This window comes from Giraffa tippelskirchi, chromosome 8, assembly GCF_054371585.1.
Source record: "Giraffa tippelskirchi isolate mGirTip1 chromosome 8, T2T-mGirTip1v1.2.pri, whole genome shotgun sequence".
NCBI classification, from domain to species: Eukaryota; Metazoa; Chordata; class Mammalia; order Artiodactyla; family Giraffidae; genus Giraffa; species Giraffa tippelskirchi.
The window spans coordinates 62,655,068-62,680,987 of NC_137282.1; the positions used below are offsets into that span (position 1 = coordinate 62,655,068).

Below are 25,920 nucleotides of genomic sequence, written 5' to 3' on the forward strand. Positions count from 1 at the left end.
AAATAACTCCTATAAATAAATAAGAGACAGACCCTAGAGTAGGAAACCAGAAGGCTTGAAGAGGCCCTGTGGAAACCCAGGTGCTCGCCTGGGTGGCAGGGCAGTGGTGGGGCTCAGGGGTGCGGGCCCTCCGGGAGGGAGGCGGGCTCGGGGAGCTGCCCGTGGGAGCAGGGCCGGCAGGGCCCCCCAGACCCGCTGGCAGGCGTGTTAGCTGTCTCAGCACCCCACAGGTTCCCAGGACCTGCAGTCAGGTTGTTCAGAATATGGTTGAACAGTTACATGAAACGTGAACATACGGGAAATAAAACCTTTACAAGGCTTCTTTCCTTTTTATAAAAGAGGACCAAATGGAATTTTAGAACTAAGAAATATACAATCTCTGAAATTAAAAATTCCCTCTACAAGCCCACAGTGCATCAGGCAGGTGGAGGAAAGGGCCGTGAACTGTGACAGGACGGGAGAGGCTCTGAGAACCGAGGAGGAAAAGACCTGAGTGCAGGGAAGTGGGGGCCAGACCCTGGGGTTGAGGCGGCGGCATGGAGTCCCAGGAAGGAAGGCGGGAGGCTGGGTCAGGTGAGAAACGCCAGGGAAGGGTGGCCAAAGCTTTCCCATATTTGATGAGAAATACAAACTCAGGTCTCCAAGAAGCTCAATGAATCCAAACCAGAAACACACTAACAGCAGGGCGGCGATTTCCGAGAGGCTGGAATGGATCCATGCAAAGCCCTTCACATTAAACATACCTGATGACGACCCCCTCCCCCAACTTCTCCGCAAAGTTACAAACACAAAACATGAGCCGAAGGTGGGCGATGCTCCCCACCCGGAAACCACACAGCCCCCATCTCCACCTGCAGCTCTGCCCCCAGATCTACCACAGGCCATTTCAGCAGATCACGTCATTTCACCAAAGACAGCAAGCGTCCCATGAGATACGTCTCCAAACTCAGTCTAGCTTTGTGCTCTGTTAGGACGTAATTCTCAGAAATGCCCTGCAAACAAGGGCCAGCGCTCGGGCAGGCTTTCCCCTGTGGGACGTCAGCCCTGCAGACAACAGTCTCCACAGCCCTAAGGGATCCTTGTCTTCAGTCTCGGTTCCGACAGTTCCTGCTCATCAACCGTGGAGCACAGCTTATTTCATAACAGAATTCACTGTGAAACTCAGTTATAACTAGAGCCACTTTCTAGAACAACATGTTTATTAAATAAGGTTGCCTGTTACACAATAAATTATTTTCTTTAACCATCCTAAAGAGCTGCTTTCTTGCACGTTAGGCAGAAAAATGCAACATTTTCTTTACCTCAAGATAGCTGATGAAGAAGTCAGGATCTGACTGTCTGACAAGTGCAGGGCGTGGATGGATCTGTCTTTTTGGGACGCTTCAGGCCCTGAAGACACAGCGAGGGGCTCACAGGGCGCGCGGCTGGGAGGCGGGCCGCGCGGCCTGGGGCTGCCGGGCAGTGGTGCCAGGGTCTTCTTGAGCGCCTTGTAGCTCCAGTGCAGCTGCTCCACCTCGGCCTGGTGCTGTGCCCGCACCTGGTCCAGCTCCTGCAGGAGGCGCTCGTTGGTGCTGAGCAGGGACCTGGAGGGGGCAGGGACAGCACTCAGCCGCGGAGCCACCCTGGCCCCCTCGGGGCCCTGTGGGGCTGGGTCTCCTTGGCCCTGGGCTGGCGGGTGCCCCACTGGCATGTGAGCTGAACAGGTAGGGAGGGCCCTCAGCACTGACAACTCTGCTTCACTTCTAAAAAAGGCTCAAAGATGGAGACGCTTCTAATGTCTGGTCAAATACAATTCTGATGTGGACACAGTAAACTGGAAGTTCTGATTCTGGGTCACTGGGGCCGTCTTTAACTCTGGAGGGGTCTCGGGAGGAGAAGGGGGCTGGACACTGCCAACCCCAGCCTGACACTGCCCGAGGGCCTTCATGGCACTGCTAGCAGCAGATGGCGCAGGGCCATGCTCCCCACAGAGCTGCCCCAGGGACAAACCCCATCTGCCAGGGCCATGCTCCCCACAGAGCTGCCACAGGGACAAACCCCGTCTGCCAGGACAGCAGAGGGCCAGGTGGACGCCCAGCGCTACCCGCGGCTCCCAGAGGCACCACAGCCCCGCCTGTCCACACCGGGCCGTGGTGTCCCGTGGCCAGGACCCGCCTGGCCCTCCCCTGTGTCAGGGCCTGGGTGGGCACGGGGCCATGGCCCTCCATCCCCACAGGGTCACGGCCTGGCTCCACTGGCCGACCCCAGCCGGCGTCCCCTCTGCAGACCCCACCCGCTCTCCCCACAGGTCTCTTCATGAAAACTGGGCCAGGGAGTGCGGTGGGATCTCCACGTTCCCAGAGAACAGTCGAGAACCACGCCAGGGGCCGTGTGCAGGCCACCAGGCAGCACGCCCCCCCCTGCCCCAGGAGGCTGCAGCAGGAGGGGCCTCGCTGCTCAGGAGACGGGGCGCGGGCCGGGCCGGTGGCACCTGTGGCTCTCCTGCAGCATCTGCGTGAGCTCCTGGGTCTTGTCGTATTGCTCCAGGTGCTGCTTGAGCTCCACGAGCTCGCCCGAGAGCCGCTTCACGCTTGCCTGGAGTCCTGACGGGACAAGGATGACCGTGCTCAGTGAAATCACTCCTGTGCTGGGAGACTAGACGATTCTAGGATGTCAGTGAGCCTGGGAAACGCAGGGCGAGGTCATCGGGGTGGACAGCACAGCCCCCTCCTCCTCATCGTCCCACTCACGCCCAGGGCCAGCCCGGTTGGTGGTGAAGCCCTGGATCCCGCCCTCTGGACACCCCTGAGGGGCGCTTGTGGAAGCAGCAGAGAAGGGCAGAATGGGCAGGCGTGAGCCACAGGCCCTGGGCTGGATCAGCTGGACGGGATGGCCTTCAGGGAGAGCCCACAGCCAACACAGCTGGGGTGAAGGTCGGAGGGGTCGGTCATTGAGCAGAAGGGCCCGGGGGAGCCTCCACTGTGGTCGTGCTCATGCCTGAGATGTGTCTGCCCGGCCCTTTAGGGAAATTCTTCGGACCTCTGAGAGGTCACCTGAACAGGTGCTCAGGCCGAAGCCCCCCAGGAGACCCTGTGATACCTCACCTACCCCAGGGCAGGCCACACCCCAACTCGAAGTCCCAAGGGCAGGCCTGCAAAACTGGCAAAACAGAATCCAAGAGAGGGAAGAGAGGAAAACAGTATCGACCCGGGTACGGACGGAGCCGTGACCAAGAAGCGCCAGGGAGGGTCCTGCAGCCTCTCAGAGGTCAGCGGGCTGGTCCTGAGCACACCCGCCCAGATATGCTCACAGCTCCTGCCGAGCCTGGACCCAGTGACATGGGGATGGCACACATGGACCAGAGCCGCGAGCTCACCAGAGATCTGCAGGTTCAGTGCGGACGGAGCGTCGGCGGTCCTCATGTCTTTCTTCATGCTGAACAAAACTGACTTCAAGCTACTGCTCTCCTCCAGAGATCTGTCCAGATGCTGCCTCAGGTAATCCTGACACAGAGCAACGCACACAAACAGGTCAAACTCTGCCCACCGCACTGGTACAAAGCCGGCACCCAGGTCCGTCTGCCTGGATGCAAACAGTTCCAAATCGCACAGGGTGAGGGGAAGGGGTGCCATCTACTCATCCACCCAAGCCTCCAAATCCGTGGCCCTGCTTCCAGGCTGCTCTGCCCAAAGGGACGAGGCGGGAGCCGCTGGTGTGCGGACACCCAGCAGCTGCCGGTACCACGTCACTGCTTTCACGTATCCCTCTAAAATGAGGCTCTGTGTGGGGTCTCTGTCTTGATAAAACAACAAGCACCAGACATTTCTGACACTTGTCTCCAGCAACCTCGTGGCTACTGTCCCTTCTGTTCTACAAACGAGGGGGCGGAGCAGAGGGTGCTCTCGCCCTCGGAGGCTCCCCCTTTAACCGAGTCGTCCCCACCACACACACGACACACAGAAGCCACAACGTGCACTCTCAAGGGTGGCCTTCCACCTGGGCATCCTTGCAGCAGCTGTCGCGTTGTGACTTCCGGGACTGCCTGGAATAGGTGCAGAGGACCCACACCCCCTTGAGCCTGCGGAGGTGACCATAGCCCCAAGTTACAGCCTGTTGGCAACTTCAGGAGACCCTGAGTCAGACACTGAGCTCAGCCGCGTTGGGCCCTGACCAGAGACCACACAGGCAAGTGTGTGTTGTCTGGGGTATGACCAGGTGGTAACTCACTGTGCAGCAACAGAAAACCTAACACAGAGGGTTCAGCACCTGCTGCCTCCCCCACGGCCCATCCTCATAACCATGGGACAGAAACCAAAAGCTTCTGCACAGTCAAGGAAGCTAGCAACAAAATGCAAAGCCAGCTTACAAACTAGAAGAAAAATATCTGCAAACCATTTATCTAATAAGAGGTTAATATAAAAAATATATAAAGAACTCATACAACTCAACAGTGAAAAAACATCAGATTCAAAAATGGGCAGAGGATCTGAACAGACATCTTTCCAAAGCATACAGATGGCCAACAGGAACATGAAAAGATTCTCAGCATCACTAATCACCAGCGAGACACAGATCAAAACCACAGTGAGGTATCCCCACCCTTGTCAGGATGACCATCATCAAAAGGACAAGTGATAGCAAGTGTTGGTGAGGATGTGGGGAAAGAGGAGCCCTCCTCTGCTGCTGGGGGGGATGTAAGCTGGTGCAGCCACTACGTAAAATCGTATGGAGATTCCTCAAAAAGTTAAAAACAGAGCTGCCAGATAAAGCAATTTCACTTCTGGGTATTCATCTGAAGAAAACAAAAACACTAATTTGAAAATATATGTGCACCTCCATCTTCACAGAAGCATTACTCACAATTTCCAAGATATGGAACAACCTAAGTGCCCATTAACAGATGAATAGATAAAGATGTGGTGTATAAATGCAGTGAAGAAAACAAACACCACATGATCTCACTCATATATGAAATCTAAAAGAACAAACAAACAGAAGAACTGAAGCTCATGGATGTAGAGAACCTGGTAATTGCCAGAGACAGAGGACAGGGGTGGGAGAAATGGATCAGTTGTTTTGGTTTTCTAGTTTAAATCAACTGAGTTTTTGAAAAATGCTACTGCAAAGAGTAGGCAGAGGTTGTTAATTAGATAAAAACAGAAGACCCAAGTGTATGCTGCCTAAAAGGAACCCACCTTAAATATAAGCATTATGGCAACACTAAGGTGGCTATGCTAACATCGGACAAAGCGGAGTAAGACAGCCAGTGCGTGCGGGCACAAAGGAGACAGCGCGAGGGGAAGGGCGGCACACTCAGGGCACCGCCAGCAGTGCCAGCAGGTAGAGTCAGGCGACCGTGCCGCACGGAGGGAGAGGCAGAGAGGGGCCCAGAGGCAGCGCTCTCACTGCGGACACCCAGGCTGAGCGCACGCGCCACCAGGGCAGCCCGCCCGCAGACCAGGGCACAGCCCTGGGCCCGCCACACGGCACAGGGCGACCACATTCACACCGCCAGGCAGCCTAAGGCCACTGCCCACACACTCGACCTGACGACACATGAGCCTGCCCACAACAGTGATTACAGGACGTGAATCGAATCTACTTTCTTGTCATAAAATATAAATAAAACTGAAATAACAGGAGAACACTCTAAATAGTTCCCGTACCATTAAACTGAACCATAATGATGGGAGGTGAAAGCCTCTCACACCGAATGCATGACGGTCTTCCCTTAGGTAGAACACGCGGGCGAGGTGCCCCTGATGACGTTATGTGATCTGCACGTGCACACTGACGTGATGACCAGTCAAGCCAGCGCACACATCTCCTCACAGAGGAAGCATATTTTGGTGATGAGAGCATCTGGGATCTGCTCTCATCACAGCTCCAGAGTCAATGTGGTCTGACTAACATGACTGTCAGCCATGCGTTAGAGCCCTGGACTAACCCCTACAGAACTGCTGCTCTGCCTGGGCCCACAGATCCCCCACCTCCTGCTGAGGGTGACCACCGGTCTACCCTCTGCTTTTGTCAACTCAACTCTTAGATCCCAGGTATGAGATCATGGAGGTTTTTCTTTCCACGTCTGACTAATTTCACTTAGACAACGCCCTCAAGGTCCATCCAGCATCACCAACTCAATGGACACGAGTTTGAGCAAGCTCCGGGAGACGGTGAAGGACAGGGAAGCCTGGCGTGCTGCAGTCCATGGGATTGCAAAGAGTCAGACACGACTGAGTGACTGAACAACAACAAAAGCTGAATAACTGGAGTAGGAAATGGCAACCCACTCTGGTATTCTTGCCTGGAAAATTCCGAGGACAGAGGAGCCTGGCACATTTCAATCCATGGGGTTGCAGAGTCAGACATGACTGAGCACGCACACACAACAACGAAGCTGAATATCCCATTGTATATATGCATCACCTTTATCTATTTATTCATCAAAGGCCTCAGGCTGTTGCACATCCAGGCTACTGTGAACATGCTGCATGAACATGGCAGTGCACTTATCTCTGAGATCCTGATTTCACCTCCTTTGGATAAATACACAGAAGTGGGATTGCTGGAGCATATAGTAGTTGAATCCTGAACATTCACTGGAAGGACTGATGTGAAAGCTGAAGCTCCAATAGTTTGGCCACCTGATGCGAAGAGCTGACTCACTGGAAAAGACCCTGATGCTGGGAAAGATTGAGGGCAGGAGGAGAAGGGGATGGATGACAGAAGATGAGATGGTTGGATGGCATCACCGACTCAATGGACATGAGTTTGAGCAAACTCTGGGAGACAGTGAAGGAAAGAGAAGCCTGGCGTGTTGCAGTCCATGGGGTCGCAAAGAGTAGGACACGACTTAGTGACTGAACAACATGATAGTTCTACTGTAGATTTTTTGAGGAATCCCCATACTGTTTTCCAGTGTCTGTACCAAGTTACATTCCCATCCACAGAGCACGTTCCCTTGTCTCCACACCCTCCACTTGCTGTCTCGTCTTTTGACGAAAGCATCCTGCAGGTGTGCAGAGGCATCTCGCTCTGGTTTTGACTTACATTTCCCTGATGATTAGTGATACTGAGCATCCTTTCCACATGTCTGTCTGGCCACACCATGTGGCTTGTGGGATTATAGTTCCCGGCTGGGGATCGAACCCACACCCCTACAGTGGAAGCAGAGCCCTAACCACCGGACTGCCAGGGAATTCCCTTCCAGGAATTTTATAGTTTCAAGTCTTATATTTAAATCTTTAGTCCATTATGAGTTGCGTTTTGTGTGTGCTGTTAAGATAAGGGTACAAGTTCGTCTTCTGCACAGGAACATCAAGTTCTCCCAACACCATTTACCAAAGAGATCACTCCTTCACCATGGTGTGTTCTTGCTGCCTTTGCCAAATCTCAGTTGACATCTATGTGAGGGTTTATTTCTGGGCCCTCTATTCTGTTCCAGCAATCTATGCCTGTTTTTATGCCAGCACCATACTGTTTCATTACCACAGCTTTGTACTATAATTTTAAACCAGAAAGTGTGATGCCTGAAAAATGATCTTTCTCAAGATCGCTTTAGTGATCTGGGGTCTTTGTAGAACTAGAAAACGAAGAATACAAATGATAAGAAACATACAAATTTTAGAATTGTTTTTTTCTATTTCTGTGGAAAATGCCATTGGAATTTTTACAGGAATTACACTGCATCTGTAAATGTCTTTGTCTAAGATCTTTAACCTTCTGGGTTAAGTTTATTCCTGTTTTATTCTTTTTGACACTATAAATGGAATTGTTTTGGAATGCTCATTGGTATAAAGAAATAAGAATGATCTCTGTCATGCTTTGTATCCTACAACTTCACTGAATTTATTCTCATTTTCTCTCATGGTATCTTTAATGTTTATACGTCATTTACAAGCAGAGGTAACTTTACTTCTTCCTTTCCAACCTGGATGCCTTGGTATTTCCTTTTCTTGTCCGCTTACTCTTGCTAGTATACCTGACTTCTGAACAATGGCGGGTGGAGAGGGTAGGGGTGCCAACTCGCCTTGCAGCTGAAAATCCACAAATAATTTATAGTCAATTTACAGTCAACTGCCCAAATCTGAAGTTCCGCATCCAAAGATTCAACCGACTTCCAACTGTACAGCATCACTGTATCACTGGGCCCCCCCGGTAGGGCAGTGGTAAAGAACCCACCTGCCAACGCAGAGACACAGGAGGCACAGGTACTATACCTGAGTTCAGAAGATCCCCTGGAGGAGGAAATGGCAACCCATTCCAGTATTCTTGCCTGGACAGAGGAGCCTGGCAGGCTACAGTCCATGGGGTCACAAAGAGCCGGGACACAACTTAGTGACTAAGCACAGCACATATACTATTCACAAATAAAAAAAGATCTGCATGTAAATGAATCCATGTAGTTTGAAACCACATTGCTCAAAGGCCAACCGTCCTTCCAGTAGAAGAGACGATACAAGAGTGGACATCCTTATCTCATACTGGATCTTAGAGGAAAAACTTTTCAGTTTTCTCCACTGATCATGAGGCTGGCTGAGGGCTTCTCATAAACAGCCTTTATCATGCTGAAGAAATTTTCTTTTACTCCTATTTTGTTGAGCTTTTTTTTTTTTTAAATCATGAATGGATGTTGAACTTGGTCAGACGCCGCACCTGCGTGAACTGGGCTGACAGTGTTTTCTTTATCTCTTCGTGTGTTAATGTACCTGCGTATACAGCTCCCTCAGGGGTGTGTACCGTCTTCTCGAGGTGTTGCTGAGTCTCAGACCCATTAATACGGTGTGTCTGTGTAGGGTAAACCCACCGTGCTCTCCAGGGGACACCCCCGGGGGGGGGGACCGTCTTCTTCATGCGCTGCTGCACTCGGGGATGCTAGTCTTCTACTGAGTCTCAGATTAGCAGTCTGTGGTTTCTCTTCTTGTGGAGACTTTGCTTTGGTGTCCAGGTAATACTGGCTTTATAAAACAGTGTGAAAGTAGCCTCCCTACTTCCATTTATTGGAAAAGTTTAAGAAGGATAAGTATTAATTTTTCTTTGAGTATCTGGTAGAATTCAGCCATGAAGCCATCTGGTCCTTGCTTTCTGGGCTTGATTTCTTAAGAGGTTGATTACTGCTTCATCTTATCTGTTATCGGCCTATTTGGCTTTATTTCTTCTTGACACAGCCTTAGTAGGTTATATGTTTCAAGAAATTTATCCATTTCTTCTAGGTTCTCCAAAATGCTAGTGAATAGTCATTCCTTGACCTCATTTCTGAGGCACCCATTGTAATGTATCCTTTCAATTCTGATTTTGAGTCTTCTTAGTCTACCTAAGAGTTTATCAGTTTTGTATATTTTCAAAATCCAACTCAGTTTTGCTAATCTTTTCCTGTTGTTTTCTACTCTCTACTCACTTCTGCTCTGATCTTTATTATTTCCTTCTGTTTACTTTGGGTTTAGCTTCTCTCTAGTTCCTCAAGTTGTAAAGTTAGGTTGTTTATTTGATATTTTGAGAACTTTTCTCCTCTTCAGCGTAGGCATTCATGAATGATGGTCTCATGGTGAAGTTACAGAGGACGAGAGTGGCCTGTCCGGCTGGAGTTGAGCTCCACTGCCAGGTCCGTGCCATGCTGGCTCTGGCTGCCCAATGGTGCCACCTGGTGGTGGGGCTCCCGCAGGTCCAACAGGACACCCCGGCCCAGCGCTGGCTGGGGCAGGCAGGACAGCAGCAGGGACCCAGGTCACCCAGGTCCCTGGAACCTCCTCACCAGCGGTCTCGGAGCCTGGGCCAGGGAACACCGGGACCAGAGAAACTCCACCGCAAGCCCAGCCTCATCCTCTCGCCTCTCTCAGAACAGAACGAAGCTGCCCGGGGCAGGCAGAGCTGCGCTAAGCGGCCAGGCAGACATCTGCAGCCACTGTCATGAGGCGTCCTGGAGTGACAGAGCCAGGCTGCGCCCCTCAAGGGCAGCCGGCCTCCTGGACAGGGAAAGCCTGGTGGGAGAGGGGGTTCATGTTCTGCAAAGGCAGGAGTGGCCCCAGGGCTGTGCCTGACAGCTGTCAGGGGAAGCAGAGTTGAGAAGCTACCGTCATTTCTGTTATGTCAAGACTGTTTTTGCCCCTGCTGAGAATCAACGGAACTAACCATCTCCTTCCGAGTGTCGCTGAGTTCCAATACCACCTCAGTCATCTTCACGCTGTACTGCTGCTGCAGCTCAGCAAGGTGACTGTGCAAAGACTTATTTTCCAGAGTCAGGGAGCTAATTTCTTCATTCACAGTTGTCGAACTGTCCTGAGTGGTTGTAAATTCTTGAACAGATGACAAAATGTGTCTCGCCTGAGCTAGAAGAGAGAATGTTGAGAGGATGAGTGTAGACAAAACGTGTTCAATGCATTTTGAAAAACACAGGCTGCACACCTCAAAAACACTGACAGGTATGAAGACTAGAAAAGGGACACGTATGCCATTGAAATGACCTTGTCAGGCCTGTTTACCCCTGGGCATGGATGGGGACGACAGGCAGACAGCAACAGCTCTAGGGACCTAGAGGAAGGAGCCAGCGTTGCTGGCTGCCAACGCCTTCCAGGAAGCTGGGCACCAGCAGGTGGGGAGCAGCAGCCACGGGCCACTGGCGCCCCCTCATCTGCCCCTCCCGAGCACCCAGACACCGTGAGCAGGGCCCTCGGGATGCTCCCGCAGCACAGAGGGCAGTGAGGCTGGGGATGGGTCCAGCGAGGCAAGGGGACCAGAGCCCAGCAGTGGGCACAGGCGCTGGTCTGCAGAACCCTGGGCCAACTCACCGAGGAAGGCTTCGTTGCCATGCAGGGACCTGCAGCCGTTCCAGTGCCTGTCCACCAGGTCAAGGAGCGCGTCCAGGAGCAGCACCTCCAGGGCGGCCTTCTTCCCGGGCAGCGTGGCCAAGTGCAGTTTGGGACACGCCTGCCCGGAGACAAACCTACCCTTGTCTCCCACGCCCGACCCAGCGGGTGTGATGCAGTGTCAGACTGCTGCCTCGTCCGCTGCCTACGCCACGGTGGAGGGTCACACGGCACACACCCGCAGGTGTGGTATGTGGGACTCACCTCCCTACCCCCGCATGCCTGTCCATGTCTGTGGGGCGGGGAAACCATCTCACAGCGGGGGGAACGGCTGAGCTGTGGCCTGTGTAACAGCCAGGAAACCAGGCAGTTCTGAGTGGCGGTGTCCTGGGCCCTTCTCAACAGCCCCCGCCACTCTTGTGGGGTGGGGAGGAGACAGTCTCGGCCTGAATGCTCACTGGAGCCTGGCGGCCCGAAGTGTGACCAGCACACACAGGACCAGAGGGAGGGCTGGCTGGGCAGTTGCAGCACCAGGCTGCCAGGCAGAACCCTCGTGGCTCCACCTGGGCCCGACCACGCTGAGCTCACAGTCACCGCCATTTCCATCAGTGCCCACTTTTCTTCCCTTTAGAAATCATTTCACCAATTTTAAGGGATTACTGCAGAAAGGGAGCTGGCGCCTGCCCTCCAGCCCACTTTCTGTGTGTCCAGGGAACACTTCCTGAGAAGCGGGATGAGGCCCAGTGCCCTCACTGTTAGAGCAAAGGCTTCCTCATAAAGAGCATCTGGGACAGCCAGCCAGACCCGGAAGGGGTGCGGGAGCCACCCGGGCCCCTCACTCTGCCACCACCCCCACCCGCGGGAGTCCAGGGCACGGGAAAGCACAGGCCCACAAAGGGTCATCGGGGCAGGGCAGCCATCTCCTGCGGCTGGTCAGCGTGGGGACACTGAGGCCAACAGCTAGCCACAAGCGCCGGAAGGTGAGAGCGTCCAGGGCACCAGCATCAACGCTTCTGTCAAAAGCTGCGTTGACACGGCCTCCGGCGTGGGTGCAGAGCAGAGCCCAAGGTGGTCAGGCTTCTGCCGCCCACCGGAGGAGCCGGGGTCAAGCCCTCTCCAGGATAACCACCATGGGGTCACAGTGCTGGAAGGAGGGGCGCTGCAGGCAGCGCCCCCTCGTGCAAAGTCCCAACCCCATAGTGAGTGGGGACCGTCGGGGTGGCTCTGCCCACGGTTAATGTCCATTCGGGGACAGGAAAGCCCCAACACAGTCTCGACTCAAGCAAATCTCCATTTTCTCTCCTTCCCCCCAGTCCAGTGAGAGAGTGAAGATGCAGCCAGACCAGCCGTGGAAGCAGACCTCGGCCCGTGGCAGCCACCCCAGGAGGCACCCAGCACCTACGACCCCAGCATCCCTGGCTCTACTGGTCTCCATTCAGGACCAACCACAGGGGCTCAGCGCTCCCCTGGCCCACTTCGAGCTCGTGGGACCCCCCCAGACCCTCTCAGCTGGGGTGCTCTCCCCTCCTCTGCCCACGTGGGGGTGCTGTGGCAGGGCTGCCCACTGCCCCCTGTCCGCACAGGGGTCTTCACTCGAGCCCCAAACCTCTGAGAACACCTCAGTCTCCAACTTGGCCAGGAACAATGGCAGCGAGCCACCGTCTATGACTACTCTGGGACAATCTGGGGAGAGCCTCCTCTCGTGAACCAGGACCACAGAACGCACTGCCGGGACTGTGTTCACGACAGCACCGGGGGAGCACCAAGCAGGGACGAGAGGCCATGTGCCGGCAGGCCCGAGACGACACCTCAAGGCGCTCCGCACCAGAGGAGGACAGCCCAGAAGTGCACTTTCTGATGAACGTGACAAGGTGACGACACTAGGAGACGTCCTCAGGAGGGCTGCGTCCACCCCGGGGGCTCGGCGGGCACAGAGGATGCGGCTGCGGCGCCTCGCCCCACCCGTGCTCACCTCGCTCGCGCTGGGCGGCCTTTGCTGCTCGGGCCCCGGCGCGGCAGAGTGGGAAGAGGCGGCCTGGCTCCAGCCCTCCAAACCGCTCCTCCGGCTCACACTCAGGCTCCCCTCCAGACAGCTGAGACACGCCTCGTCCGCGGGCGCCTGGAACCTCCCGCCAGGCATCCTCCGCTTCCTGTACTTCTCAGGAGCAGGCAAGGGGTTTAACATCTTTTGTGTCGACATGCTGGACTTCTGAGAAGAAGTGCTTGAGTCCTCAGTCTCCGTGGAGTCTGGAACAGAGAAGTGGGCCGAGCCCTCACCATCAGGCTCCCGGGGCTCAGGACCAGCACTGCAGTTGCGTGCACACAGATACGGAAAACTAACCAAAAAGTGACAAAACTGACCAATTACTGTGTCTTCCTGCCAAAACTATGTATAACAAAGTGAGTCAACTGGGTCTGTGAGTGGATGAATCACTGTTGTCTGGCTGCCTGGGTCAGAGACCACCTGGGCACCAATGCCCCTCGGCTCCATGTCCGTCACCAAGTCCACCTGAGCAGGGTCAGCAGGCTACCACCATCCCCTTGCCAGGACTGGTCTGACTCACCCACTCAGGGGGACCCAGCACCCGCCTTCCACAACCCAAATGCACACCAGTCACTCTCCATGCTGCACCCCCTACCACGTGACACTGTCCCATTTCCCCCTGACCTGCGACAGCCCTGGGCTTCTGCCCGAGCCCACCGACCCCAGCCCAGTGGGTCGGCTACAGGGAGCCAGCAGAGCACGCCGCCTGGGACGAGGGCGCCCCCCAGAAGCACAGTCTGAGCGCTGCGAGACCCCAGGGCAGAGACGGCGGAAACCGAGGCTGCATGCCCACTCACAAGCACCCGGGACATGACATTAAGGTACTCCACGCGTGCTGGATGGACCCTGGACCAGAACACGCACACAGGCATCCCCATGTGAACCCGTGTGAAGGGACACATGTGCCATCTCACGACACAAAGTAAATGAAGCTGGCGCAAGAGGCCTTGACTGTGGGCCACAGGGACTAGGCAGCCACCACCACGACCTACCCTGCCTCCAAGGTCCCCACAAGCTCACCTGGATAAAACTCAGGAAGGGACTAGGTTTGCTCACACTTGGGAGGTTTCTGACACTTTTTCCATATTCATGCAAACAACACTCTCAATTAACTTATCTAGTTTCCCTTGTCTTTGTGTTATTCAGTTGCAAAGTTGTGTCTGACTCTTTGTGACCCAAAGGATTGCAGCCTGCCAGGTTCTTCTGTCCTCCAGGGCACTCTCCCAGAGGTTGCTCAAGTTCGTGTCCATGGAGTCGGTGACGCCATCCAACCATCTCATCATCTGCTGCCCCCTTCTCCTTGTGTCTTCAATTTTCCCAGCATCAGGGTCTTTTCCAAGGAGTCAGTTCTTCATATCAGGTGGCCAAAGTATTGGAGCTTCAGCTTCAGCATCAGTCCTTCCAATGAATATTCAGGATTGATTTCCTTTAGGATGGTCTGGTTTGATCTCCATGCAGTCCAAGGGACTCTCAAGGGTCTTCTCCAGCAACACTATTCAAATGCATCAATTCTTTGGCACTCAGCCTTCTTGATGGGTCATATCTGAATGGTCTAGTGGTTTTCCCCACTTTCTTCAATTTAAGTCTGAATTTGGCAAGAAGGAGTTCATGATCTGAGCCACAGTCAGATCCCAGTCTTGTTTTTGCTGACTGTATAGAATTTCTCCATCTTTGGCTGCAAAAAATATAATCAATCTGATTTCGGTGTTGACCATCTGGTGATGTCCACGTGTAGAGTCTTCTCTTCTGTTGTTGGAAGAGGGTGTTTGCTATGACCAGTGTGTTCTCTTGACAAAACTGTTAGCCTTTGCCCTGCTTCATTCTGCACCCTAAGGCCAAATTTGCCTGCTACTCCAGGTATTTCCTGACTTCCTACTTTTGCATTCCAGTCCCCTATAACGAAAAGGATATCTTTTTGGGTGTTAGTTCTAGAAGGTCTTGTAGGTCTTCATAGAACTGTTCAACTTCAGCGTTACTGATTGGGGCACAGACTTGGATTACTGTGATACTGAATGGTTTGCCTTGGAAACGAACAGAGATCATTCTGTCGTTTCTGAGTTTGCATCCAAGGACTGCATTTCATATTCTTTTGTTGACTATCAGGGCTACTCCATTTCTTCTAAGGGATTCTTGCCCACAGCAGTACATATAACGGTCATCTGAGTTAAATTCACCCATTCCAGTCCCTCTTAGTTCACTGATTCCTAAAATCTGGGGAGACATGCACTCTTGCCATCTCCTGTTTGACCACTTCCAATCTGCCTTGATTCATGGACCTAACACTCCAGGTTCCTATGCAATATTGCTCTTTACAGCATGGGACTTTGCTTCTATCACCAGTCACATCCACAACTGGGTGTTGTTTTTGCTTTGGCTCCGTCTCTTCATTCTTTCTGGAGTTATTTCTCCACTGATCTCCAGTAGCATATTGGGCACCTACCAATTTGGAGAGTTTATCTTTCAGTGTCCTATCATTTTACCTTTTCATACTGTTCATGGGGTTCTCAAGGCAAGAATACTGAAGTGGTTTGCCATTCCCTTCTCCAGTGAGCCATGTTTTGTCAGAACTCTCCACCATGACCCGTTCATCTTGGGTGGCCCTACACGGCATGGCTCATAGTTTCATTGAGTTAGACAAGGCTGTGGTCCATGTGATCAGACTGGTTGGTTTTCTGTGACTGTGGTTTTCAGTCTGTCTGCCCTCTGATGGAGAAGGATAAGAGGCTTATGGAAGCTTCCTGATGGGAGAGACTGACTGAGGGGGATACTGGGTCTTGTTCTCATGGGCAGCACCATGCTCAGTAAATCTTTAATCCAATTTTCTGTTGATGGGTGGAGCTGTGTTCCCTCCCTGTTACTTACCTGGGACCAAACTATGGTGGAGGTAATGAAGATAATGGCGACCTCCTCCCACGCAGGCACTGCTGCACTCAGTGCCCCCAACTCTGCAGCAGGCCACCGCCGGCCCACGCCTCTGCTAGAGGCTCCCAGACACTCACGGGCAAGTCTGGGTCAGTCTCTTGTGGGGTCACTGCTCCTTTCTCCTGGGTCTTGGTGCACAAGGTTCTGTTTGTTCCCTCCAATAGTCTGTTTCCCCAGTCCTGTGTAAGTTCTGGTGGCTCTATCGTGGGGTTAATGGTGACCTCCTCCAAGAGGGCTTATGCCATACCCAAGTCTGCTGCACCCAGAGCCCCTGCCCCTGCGGCAGTCCAGTGCTGACCCATACTTCCACAGGAGACACTCAAACACAGTTCTGTCTCAGTCTCTGTGGGGTCTCTGGGTCCTGATGTGCACAAGGTTTGTTTGAGCCCTCTGAGCTTCTCTGATGGGTATGGAGTTTGATTCTAAACATGATTTCACCCCTTCTACCGTCTTGCTGGGGCTTCTCCTTTGCTTCTCCTTTGTGTAGAGTTACCTCCTGGATTACTGGGGTTTGCTATGACCAGCATGTTCTCTTGACAAAGCTGTTAGCCTTTCCCCTGCTTCATTTTGTACTCCAAGGCCAAACTTGCCTGTTACTCCAGGTATCTCTTGACTTCCTACTTTGCATTCCAGTCCCTTATGAGGAAAAGGATGTCTTTTTTCAGTGTTAGTCCTAGAAGGTCTTGTAGGCTATCATAGAACCGGTCAACTTCAGCTTCTTCGAAATTAGTGGTTTGGACATAGACTTGGATTACTGTGATACTGAATGGTTGGCCTTGGAAATCAACAGAGATCATTCTGTCATTTTTGAGACCACACCTAAGTACTGCATTTTTTATTCTTTTGTTGACTATGAGGGCTCCTCCATTTCTTCTAAGGGATTCTTGCCCACAGTAATAGATAAGATGGTCATCTGAATTAAATTTTCCCATTCCCATCCATTTTAGTTCACTGATTCCTAAGATGTTAACATTCAATCTTGCCATTTCCTGCTGATCACATCCAATTTACCTTGATTTATGGACCTAACATTCCAGGTTGCAATGCAATACTGTTCTTTACAGCATTGGACTTGACTTTCACAACCAGATGCATCCACACCTGAGCGCTGCTTCCAGTTTTGCCCTGCTGCCTCATTCTTTGTGGGGCTATTAGTAATTGCCCCCCACCCTTCCCTGTAGCTCACTGGATACCTTCAAACCTGCAGGGCTCATCTTCTGGGGTCATGTCTTTTTGCCTTTTCATACTGTTTGTTCATGGGGTTCTCGCAGCAAGAATACTGGGGTGGGTTGCCACTTCCTCCTCCAGTAGACCACGTTTTTTCACAACTCTTCACTATGACCCATTCATTTTGGGTGACTCTGCATGGCATGGCTCAAGATTCATTGAGTTATGCAAATCTCTTTGCCACGACAAGGCTGTGATCCATGAAAGGATTTCTAAATTGTAGCTGTTGTCATAGACCCATGATGTATTCAGAAGAGAATGTGTATGTGAGTCTAAGTGTGTCAAGAAAGTACCAAAGTACTCACAGAGCAGGACCCTAAACCACGGATGTTTTACAAACGTCAGCTTCCATTTGTAAAGCAGCTTCTTCCCTTAACACACTCAGGGTCTCACACACACACAGCCGAGAGAAGACGAGCACAGCACACCCAGGGGGGTGGGGGTCACCTGGGGCGAAGGGCTGCGGGGGGAGCTCGCTGCAGCGCTGGTCTTGGGGCCTCTGCTCCACGCAGCCTGCCCTGGAGCTGCTCCTGCGCCTCTCAGGGCCCTTCCACAGGGAGTCCCCGCACTGGTGCTGGACTGACTGAGAGCTCAGTCGGTGCCGCGACTCTGCTGTATTAAAAAACATTTAAAAAGTTTATTCCATTAAAACTTACACTTCAGGTTTCTGATAGCACAGCATATCTGTCGAGCACACTCCTGTGGGGTAAACAGGAAAAAAAAGCTGAGTGGATAACGCAGCACCGGCCACCCTGTCAGGAACCTACAGGCATCACTGCCCACAGCACCAGAGGTGAGGTGATCCAGCCCCAGGCAGGAAACACTGTCCAGCCGAGGAACTGGGACAGACACAACAGTCGGCGGATCCAGAGACTCCGGCCACCGAACGAACAAGCTTGCGAGGTTGTCTTTGCAATAAATGGCACTGGTACAGCTGGATACATGTTGGGACAGATGGACAACCTGAGCCACTACCTCACACCACACCCAGAAATTCAGTCGAGAGAGCAGCTCTCAGAGCTGAGTGCGGGTCCCCAGGACGTGGACAGATCCGTGGGAGGAGCCCTCCGCAAGCACAGGGCAGCACACTGAAAAGCACAACCATGAAGGAAAACAGGGTGAAGCAATTTCACTGGAATAAAACCGCGCCTGGAAGCACTGTTTAGAAAATGAGAGGCAAGCCGCAGGGCGGGCGGAAATCTGAGACAGGCTGTGTTCAGCCAGCATAATGGAGTCCAGGGCGTCAACACCAAGAAAGGAATAGGGGAGGTGGGCAGCGGAAACAGAAACGGCTCAGAAGATGACATGAGCGCGTGAGCAGGCTGCCGGGACTCATCTCCAGGAAACGCGAACTAAAGCCCTCAGTAGACACCGCCACACGCCCAGGATGGGCACCACACTGGAGAGCCCGAAGGGCCCAGGAGCTGGCGGGGAGGCTGAGGCAGGGGCTACTGCAGCAGGAAGCCCCAGCCACTGTGACTTCACGAAAAGCTCCTGGGACCCACGAGAGAAGCAGCAGCAAAGCAGCGGAAGCTTGCACACGAGTCCTGGTGGAAAAGCCCGGCACAGGTGTGAGGAGCTCACACGCCCGCCCTCATCAGGTCTCACCCCCTCACTCACATGTAGCCGAAGCCAGAGAGAAGCCCCCTCGAGGCCAGCGGGGACTCAGCCCCTCCAGCACAGGACGCCGCCTCCTTGTCTGCTCAGATGCCTCCCATCTTCGCTATCCCTGTACTGACCTGAGAGGGACTTGAGGTAAAATACTTCAGTATGACTACATCCACCTAAATATACTGACTTCTCCTCCTGTAATTCCACAATCAAATTACTGATATTTATAGGTGCACAAGACTTCCTGAGGATTCTACATTTAAAGGTAAGTTCTCTTCAAAAGGCAACATGGATCCTGAAGCCAGCAGATGTCAACCTCCCAGCCAGGCTGCGTGCCCACCCTCTCGGCCAGGAGCAGCCTACCTTGGGAGCTCTGGAGGCTGGCCTCTGACTCCTTCTGACTGGAACTCATGCTCCCAGGAGGGTTGCTCAGGTCCCACTCGCACTCGGCAATGAGGTTCAGGACCGCCTCGTCATCCGCGTCCATGACCAAGCACTTCTTGGCGGAGGGGTCGGTGCACTTGACTCTGGAGTGATGAGGTCTATGAAGAAAAGCGAGCCTGGTTCTGGTGCTCCCACCTGCGGTGCACCCCAGGGCAGACCCCGGGACACAGACGCCTGCCCTGCTGACACAGCCTCAAGGTCTCTGAGGAGGAGCGGATGCTTCTGCCACAGGGAAGGCGGAGTGGTCACCACACCAGGATTCATTAAAGGGTGGCAGTTCCAGGAAGCCGCCTAGCACTGTGGTACATGTGACCAACAAAATTCAAGGAGGGACTTGCCTGGCAGTCCAGTGGTTAAGACCCCATGCTTCCAATGTAGGGGGCACGAATTCTATCCCTGGTCGGGGAACCTAAGATCCATATGGACTGACCAAAAAAAACAAAACAAAAAGAAAGTTCAAGGACATGGTGTTCCAAATTTCTATTTTCACATTAAGTGAATATATTTCTCTAGCAACTGAAATGTGAGGTTGTAGAATAGGATATTCCTCCATACAAACTTAAACATTTACAGGGACCTAATTTCTAACAAAGGCAGCTTAAGAATCACTCTTCAAAACAGAACTCAATCACACACTACGAATATTGGCTTTATGACCCTGATCACACTTTGAGAAGTCAATGACATTCTATTTTCTAGAGCTGAGAGTCTTCCAGGTCCCTGCAGAAAGAAGGGGACTGGGTTGTCCTTCAAGGTCTGCCCACAGACACCTGACGGTAGACACATACAGCCTGTCTGGGTCTCTACTGTCACCTCTGGATAATAAGGAGATTGCACCAGATCATCTAAACTCTGTGGTAACTTAGTCTTGAGATAATCAAGGATAGGTCAACTGAAAACACGCTCCCCAGGTGGCTCAGTGGTAAAGAATCCATCTGCTAATGCAGGAGATGCAGGAGATGCAGGGTTTGATGGCTGGGTTGGGAAGATCCCCTGGAGGAGGAAATGGCAACCCACTCTAGGATTTTTGCCTGGAGAATGCCATGGACAGAGGAGCCTGGCGGGCTACAGTCCGTGGGGTTGCAAAGCATCAGACATGACTGAACACACACGCACACTGCAAAACATTGCTGAAAGAAAGTAAAGATGATATAAGTAAGTGGAAACACACCACATGTGCATGGATTGGAAGACTCAACACTGTTAAAATGTCCACTGCCCAAAGAAATCTACAGAATCAGTGCAATCCTATCAAAATCCCAATGGTATTTTCCCCAGAAATAGAAAAACCCACCCTAAAATGCATCTGGAATCTCATGGGGCTCCAAATAGCCATAACAACATTGAGAAGAGCAAGCATTAGAACCAGGTTCAGAAATGCTGGATGAAATCAGGCTCTGATTTTAAACAACTGTGAGTAATAATGCTGTAAGATCTAATGGAAAAAAGAGACAACGTGGAAGAATGGATGAGAAATGCAAGCAGAGAGAGAGAAATTCTAAGAAAGAACCTAACAGAAACGTTAGTTAAAAACACTAAGAGAAATGAAAAGTGCTTCTAACGAGCTTAACAGTAAACTGAACATGGCTGAGGAAAGAATCTCTGAACTTGAGAATGTAACAATAGAAACTCTAAAATTGAAAAGCAAAGATTAAAAAAGACTGAAAAAAAAGAAAAACCAGAATAAAATACCTAGAATTGTGGGACAACACCAAAAGGTATAAACATTCACATAGAAGACTATCAGCAGGAGGAGAGGGGAACTGAAAAAATATTTGAAGACGACTAAGAATTCCTCAAATTAATGTCAGATACCAAATCACAGAACCAGGAAGCTCTGAGAACAGTGGCAGAATAAATGCTGGAAAAAAGTACAGCAAGGAATATATTCAAACTGGAGAAAAGCTAAGACAAAGAAAGAAATCTTGAAATAAGTCAGAAGGGAAAATTCTTTATGTACATTATTGTCATTCAGTTGCTAAGTTGTGTCTGGCTCTTTGTGACCCCATGGACCGCAGCATGCCAGGCGCCCCTGTCCTTCACCATCTCCCGGTATTGCTCAAAATCACGTCCATTGAGTCCATGATGCCATCCAACAATCTCATCCTCTGCCGCCCCCTTCTCCTCCTGCCTTCAGTCTTTCCCAGCATCAGGGTCTTTTCCAATGAGTTGGTTCTTTGCATCAGGTGGCCAAAGTATTTACTGGAGCTTCAGCTTCAGCATCAGTCCTTCCAATGAATATTCAGGACCGATTTCCTTCAGGATTGACTGATTTGATTTCCCTGCAGTCCAAGGGATTCACAAGTCTTCTCCTGCACCACAATTCAAAAGCATCAATTCTTCAGCATTTAGCCTTCTTTATGGTCCAACTCTCACATCCATACATGACTACTGGAAAAACCATAGCTTTGATTATGTGGACCTCTGTCAGCAAAGTGATGTCTCTGCTTTTTAATGCTGTCTAGGTTTGTCATAGCTTTTCTTCCAAGGAGCAAATGTCTTTTAATTTCATGGCTGCAGTCAATATCCACAGTGATTCTGGAGCCCAAGGTAAGAAAAACCTGTCACTGCTTCCACTTTGCCCCTTTATATTTGCCGTGAAGTGATAGGACCAGATGCCATGATCTTAGTTTTCTTACTGTTTACACTGTTCAGTTCAGTTCAGTTCAGTCGCTCAGTCGTGTCCGACTCTTTGCGACCCCATGAATTGCAGCACGCCAGGCCTCTCTGTCCATCACCAACTCCCGGAGTCTACCCAAACCCATGTCCATCGAGTTGGTGATGCCATCCAACCATCTCATCCTCTGTCGTCCCCTTCTCCTCCTGCCCCCAATCCTACCCAGCATTAGGGTCTTTTCCAATGAGTCAACTCTTTGCATGAGGGGGCCAAAGTATTGGAGTTTCAACTTCAACATCAGTCCTTCCAATGAACACCCAGGACTGATCTCCTTGCAGTCCAAGGGACTCTCAAGAGTTTTCTCCAACACCACAGTTCAAAAGCATCAATTCTTTGGCGCTCAGCTTTCTTCACCATCCAACTCTCACATCCATACATGACCACTGGAAAAACCATAGCCTTGACTAGACCGACTTTTGTTGGCAAAGTAATGTCTCTGCTTTTAAATATGCTATCTAGGTTGGCCATAACCTTCCTTCCAAGGAGTAAGCGTCTTTTAATTTCATGGCTGCAGTCACCATCAGCAGTGATTTTGGAGCCCCAAAAAATAAAGTCTGACACTGTTTCCACTGTTTCCCCATCTATTTCCCATGAAGTGATGGGACCAGATGCCATGATCTTAGTTTTCTGAACATTGAGCTTTAAGCCAACTTTTTCACTCTCCTCTTTCACTTTCATCCAGAGGCTCCCTAGTTCTTCTTTACTTTCTGCCATAAGGGTGGTGTCATCCGCATATCTGAGGTTATTGATATTTCTCCCGGCAATCTTGATTCCAGCTTGTGTTTCTTCCAGCCCAGCCTTTCTCATGATGTACTCTGCATAGAAGTTAAATAAGCAGGGGGACAATATAAAGCCTTGACGTACTCCTTTTCCTATTTGGAACCAGTCTGTTGTTCCATGTCCAGTTCTAACTGTTGCTTCCTGACCGGCATACAGGTTTCTCAAGAGACAGGTCAGATGGTCTGGTATTCCCATCTCTTTCAGAATTTTCCAGTTTATTGTGATCCACACAGTCAAAGGCTTTGGCATAGTCAATAAAGCAGAAATAGATGTTTTTCTGGAACTCTCTTGCTTTTTCGATGATCCAGCGGATATTGGCAATTTGATCTCTGGTTCCTCTGCCTTTTCTAAAACCAGCTTGAACATCTGGAAGTTCACGGTTCACGTATTGCTGAAGCCTGGCTTGGAGAATTTTGAGCATTACTTTACTAGCAGGTGAGATGAGTGCAATTGTGTGGTAGCTTGAGCATTCTTTGGCATTGCCTTTCTTTGGGATTGGAACGAAAACTGACCTTTTCCAGTCCTGTGGCCACTGCTGAGTTTTCCAAATTTGCTGGCATATCGAGTGCAGCACTTTCACAGCATCATCTTTGAGGATTTGAAATAGCTCAACTGGAATTCCATCACCTCCACTAGCTTTGTTCGTAGTGATGCTTTCTAAGGCCCACTTGACTTCACATTCCAAGATGTCTGGTTCTAGGTGAGTGATCACACCATCATGATTATCTGGGTCGTGAAGATCTTTTTTGTACAGTTCTTCTGTGTATTCTTGCCACCTTTTCTTAATATCTTCTGCTTCTGTTAGGTCCATACCATTTCTGTCCTTTATTGAGCCTATCTTTGCATGAAGTGTTCCCTTGGTATCTCTAATTTTCTTGAAGAGATCTCTAGTCTTTCCCAATCTGTTGTTTACCTCTATTTCTTTGCATTGATCGCTGAGGAAGGCTTTCTTATCTCTCCTTGCTATTCTTTAATTATAATTATATTTAATTATAATTCTTTAATATTAAGAGATCAATATTATGTTAAAAAACAATGTACACACTTTAATTTTAAAATGTTTCATTGTTAAAAAGTGCTAACCATCATCTGAGCCTTTCGCAAGTCATGGCAGCAATGAGATCACTGATGACAGATTACCATAACATAAAAAGCTGATAAAGTTTGAAATACTGCAAGAATTACCAAAATGTGACGAGAGACATGAAGTGAATAAAGAACAAATGCCACTGGGAAAACGGCACGACAGACTTGCCTGACTGGAGGTTAACACAAACCTTCAATCTATGAAAACACAGACTCTGCAAAGCACAGTGAAGCAAGCACAGAAAGCGAGGCCTGCCCGCCCCGCGCTGCAGGGCGACCACCAAAGGGGAAGCATGAGCCTGAATGATGTGCCAAGGGGGCGGGGGGGGAATGGCATCACTGAGCGAGCACGGAAAACCACGAAAGGAAGGGAAAGATCAGAAAACAAAGCAACAACAAGGGCATCAGACAGAAACAGTGAACACAGCAGCTGTTAATACAGCCACATCAAGAATCACTTCAGACATCAGGGGTCTAAACGCACCAAGCGAAGGGCAGAGATGGTCAGCGCTAATCGAAATAAAAGGCCAACTACATGTTACCTACAGAAACCCCCTTCAAATATAAAGATACACAGGTTAAAAGTAAATGGATAGAGAAAGAAAAACAGACTATGCTAACACCAATCAGAACAAAGTGGAAGTAGCTACATCACTTTCAGACAGAGCTGACTTTGGGCAGTGAGAGCAACTCGGGATAAAGAGGGGTAAGGACACAGGGCAGCTCTGTAGGAAGACGCAGCAGCCCTGGATGCACATGCACCAATTAGACAGCATCAGGTTACACAACACAGACGCTGAGGGAGCTCAGGAGGATGGATCCACGCCAACACCCCCGTGTTGGAAAGGGGCAGATGCCGCAGGCAGACGGTCACCAAGGACACAGCTGGGCCTGACACCATCACCACCTGGAGGTCCCGGCCTCCACTCATCCAGACAGCAGGGCGGAGCTCCTCCCACAGTCACACAGAACACTCACCAACACAGATCCGTCCTGGGCCACAAAACACACCTCTACACGTTAAAAAAGAAAACAAATCACATGATGTTTGTTCTCAGGGCACAATGGAATTAAACTTGTAATAAAATAAGTAACAGAAAGATAACTGGAAAATCTCAAAAAACGGGAGATTAAACAACATATTCCCAAATAACATAAGTCAAAGAAATCTCAAAGTATTTTGAACTAAAGTACTTCAAAATAAAAATATTTTTAACTAAATTAACAAGAATATACACCTTACCGAAATTTGTGGGATGCAGTGAAAGCAATGCGCAGAAGGAAATACATAATATTGAATGCATAGTACAATAGACACAGTACAATCCAAAATCAATAACCCTAGCTTCCACCTTAGGAAACTAAGAAAATAAATCCAAAGCATGAAGAACAAAAATAATAGTAAAATTTAAAGCAAAAATCAATCAAGTTGAAAACAGGAAAAAAAGAAAATCAACAAATTCAAAAGCTAGTTCTTTAAAAAGATAAATAAAACTGAAAAATCTCTATCTATACAAGGTTAACTAAGAAAAAGACACATCACTAACACAAGAATTAAAAGCAGCAGCACCACTAGAGATCCCAAGGACATCCAGAGGATAACAGAGAACACTAGGACACTCTGCCCACAAATGAGATAACCTGGATGAAATCGAATCGTTTCTGGAAGTGCACAACCTTCCAAAACCCACACCAGGAAAAGTGGAAAATAATAACAGACTTGTACGGATTACAGTCCTTGAATCAATAATTGATAGCCTCCTAAAATACCAGGTCCAGATGGGTTCACTGGTAAATTCTACCAACATTTAAGGAAGAAATTATACCAATTGTCTATAATCTTTTCCAAAAGACAGACGAGGAAACAGAGGGAATACACCCTAACTCATTCTATGAGACCAGCATTACCTTAAGGCCAGAACCAGCAAAGACAAAGCAAGGAAACCACAGACCCTTTATCTCCCATGAACACAGATGCAAAAAATCCCCAACAAATACCAGCAACTTGAGGCCAACAATGTATGAAAAGAAGCCTATACCACAACCAAGTGGGATTTATTCCAGGTATGCATAGCTAGTTTAACATTTGGAAAAGTCAGTGTAATTCATCGTATCAACAGGCTCAAGAAGAAAAGTCACGTGACAATATCAGTAAATACAGAAAAAGTATTCGACAAAGTCTAATACCCATCCATGATAAAATGGTCAGTAAACTAGGCATCAATGGGAACCTGCTCCACTTGATAAAGAACACCCATGAAAGCCCGCAGGTAACATCGCACCTGGTGGCGAGAGGCCGGCTGCCATCCTGCCAAGATCAGGAACAAGGCAAGCACGTCCCCTCTACT

General features: G+C 50.3%; 1 protein-coding gene across 19 annotated transcripts in view; it reads right to left on the reverse strand.

Moving 5' to 3' along the window:
• Positions 1-25,920, reverse strand: part of CEP72 (centrosomal protein 72) — a 42,310-nt gene that overhangs the window by 3,163 nt on the left and 13,227 nt on the right. For 5 of the 19 annotated variants that reach the window (XM_081522290.1, XM_081522297.1, XM_081522298.1 and 2 more), the window contains 8 exons: positions 18,949-19,127; positions 17,422-17,586; positions 12,754-13,028; positions 10,764-10,902; positions 10,108-10,304; positions 3,356-3,482; positions 2,471-2,582; positions 1,182-1,583 (listed from right to left, as the gene is read on the reverse strand). In XM_081522290.1, coding sequence (XP_081378416.1) covers positions 1,298-1,583; positions 2,471-2,582; positions 3,356-3,482; positions 10,108-10,304; positions 10,764-10,902; positions 12,754-13,028; positions 17,422-17,586; positions 18,949-19,127 — 1,480 coding nt within the window. In that variant the 3' untranslated portion in view covers positions 1,182-1,297. Of the gene's footprint in view, positions 1-1,181; positions 1,584-2,470; positions 2,662-3,355; positions 3,483-10,107; positions 10,305-10,763; positions 10,924-12,753; positions 13,029-17,421; positions 17,587-18,948; positions 19,128-25,920 lie in introns of those variants that run through there. The other 14 variants (XM_081522285.1, XM_081522299.1, XM_081522288.1 and 11 more) reach the window with 10 other exon arrangements.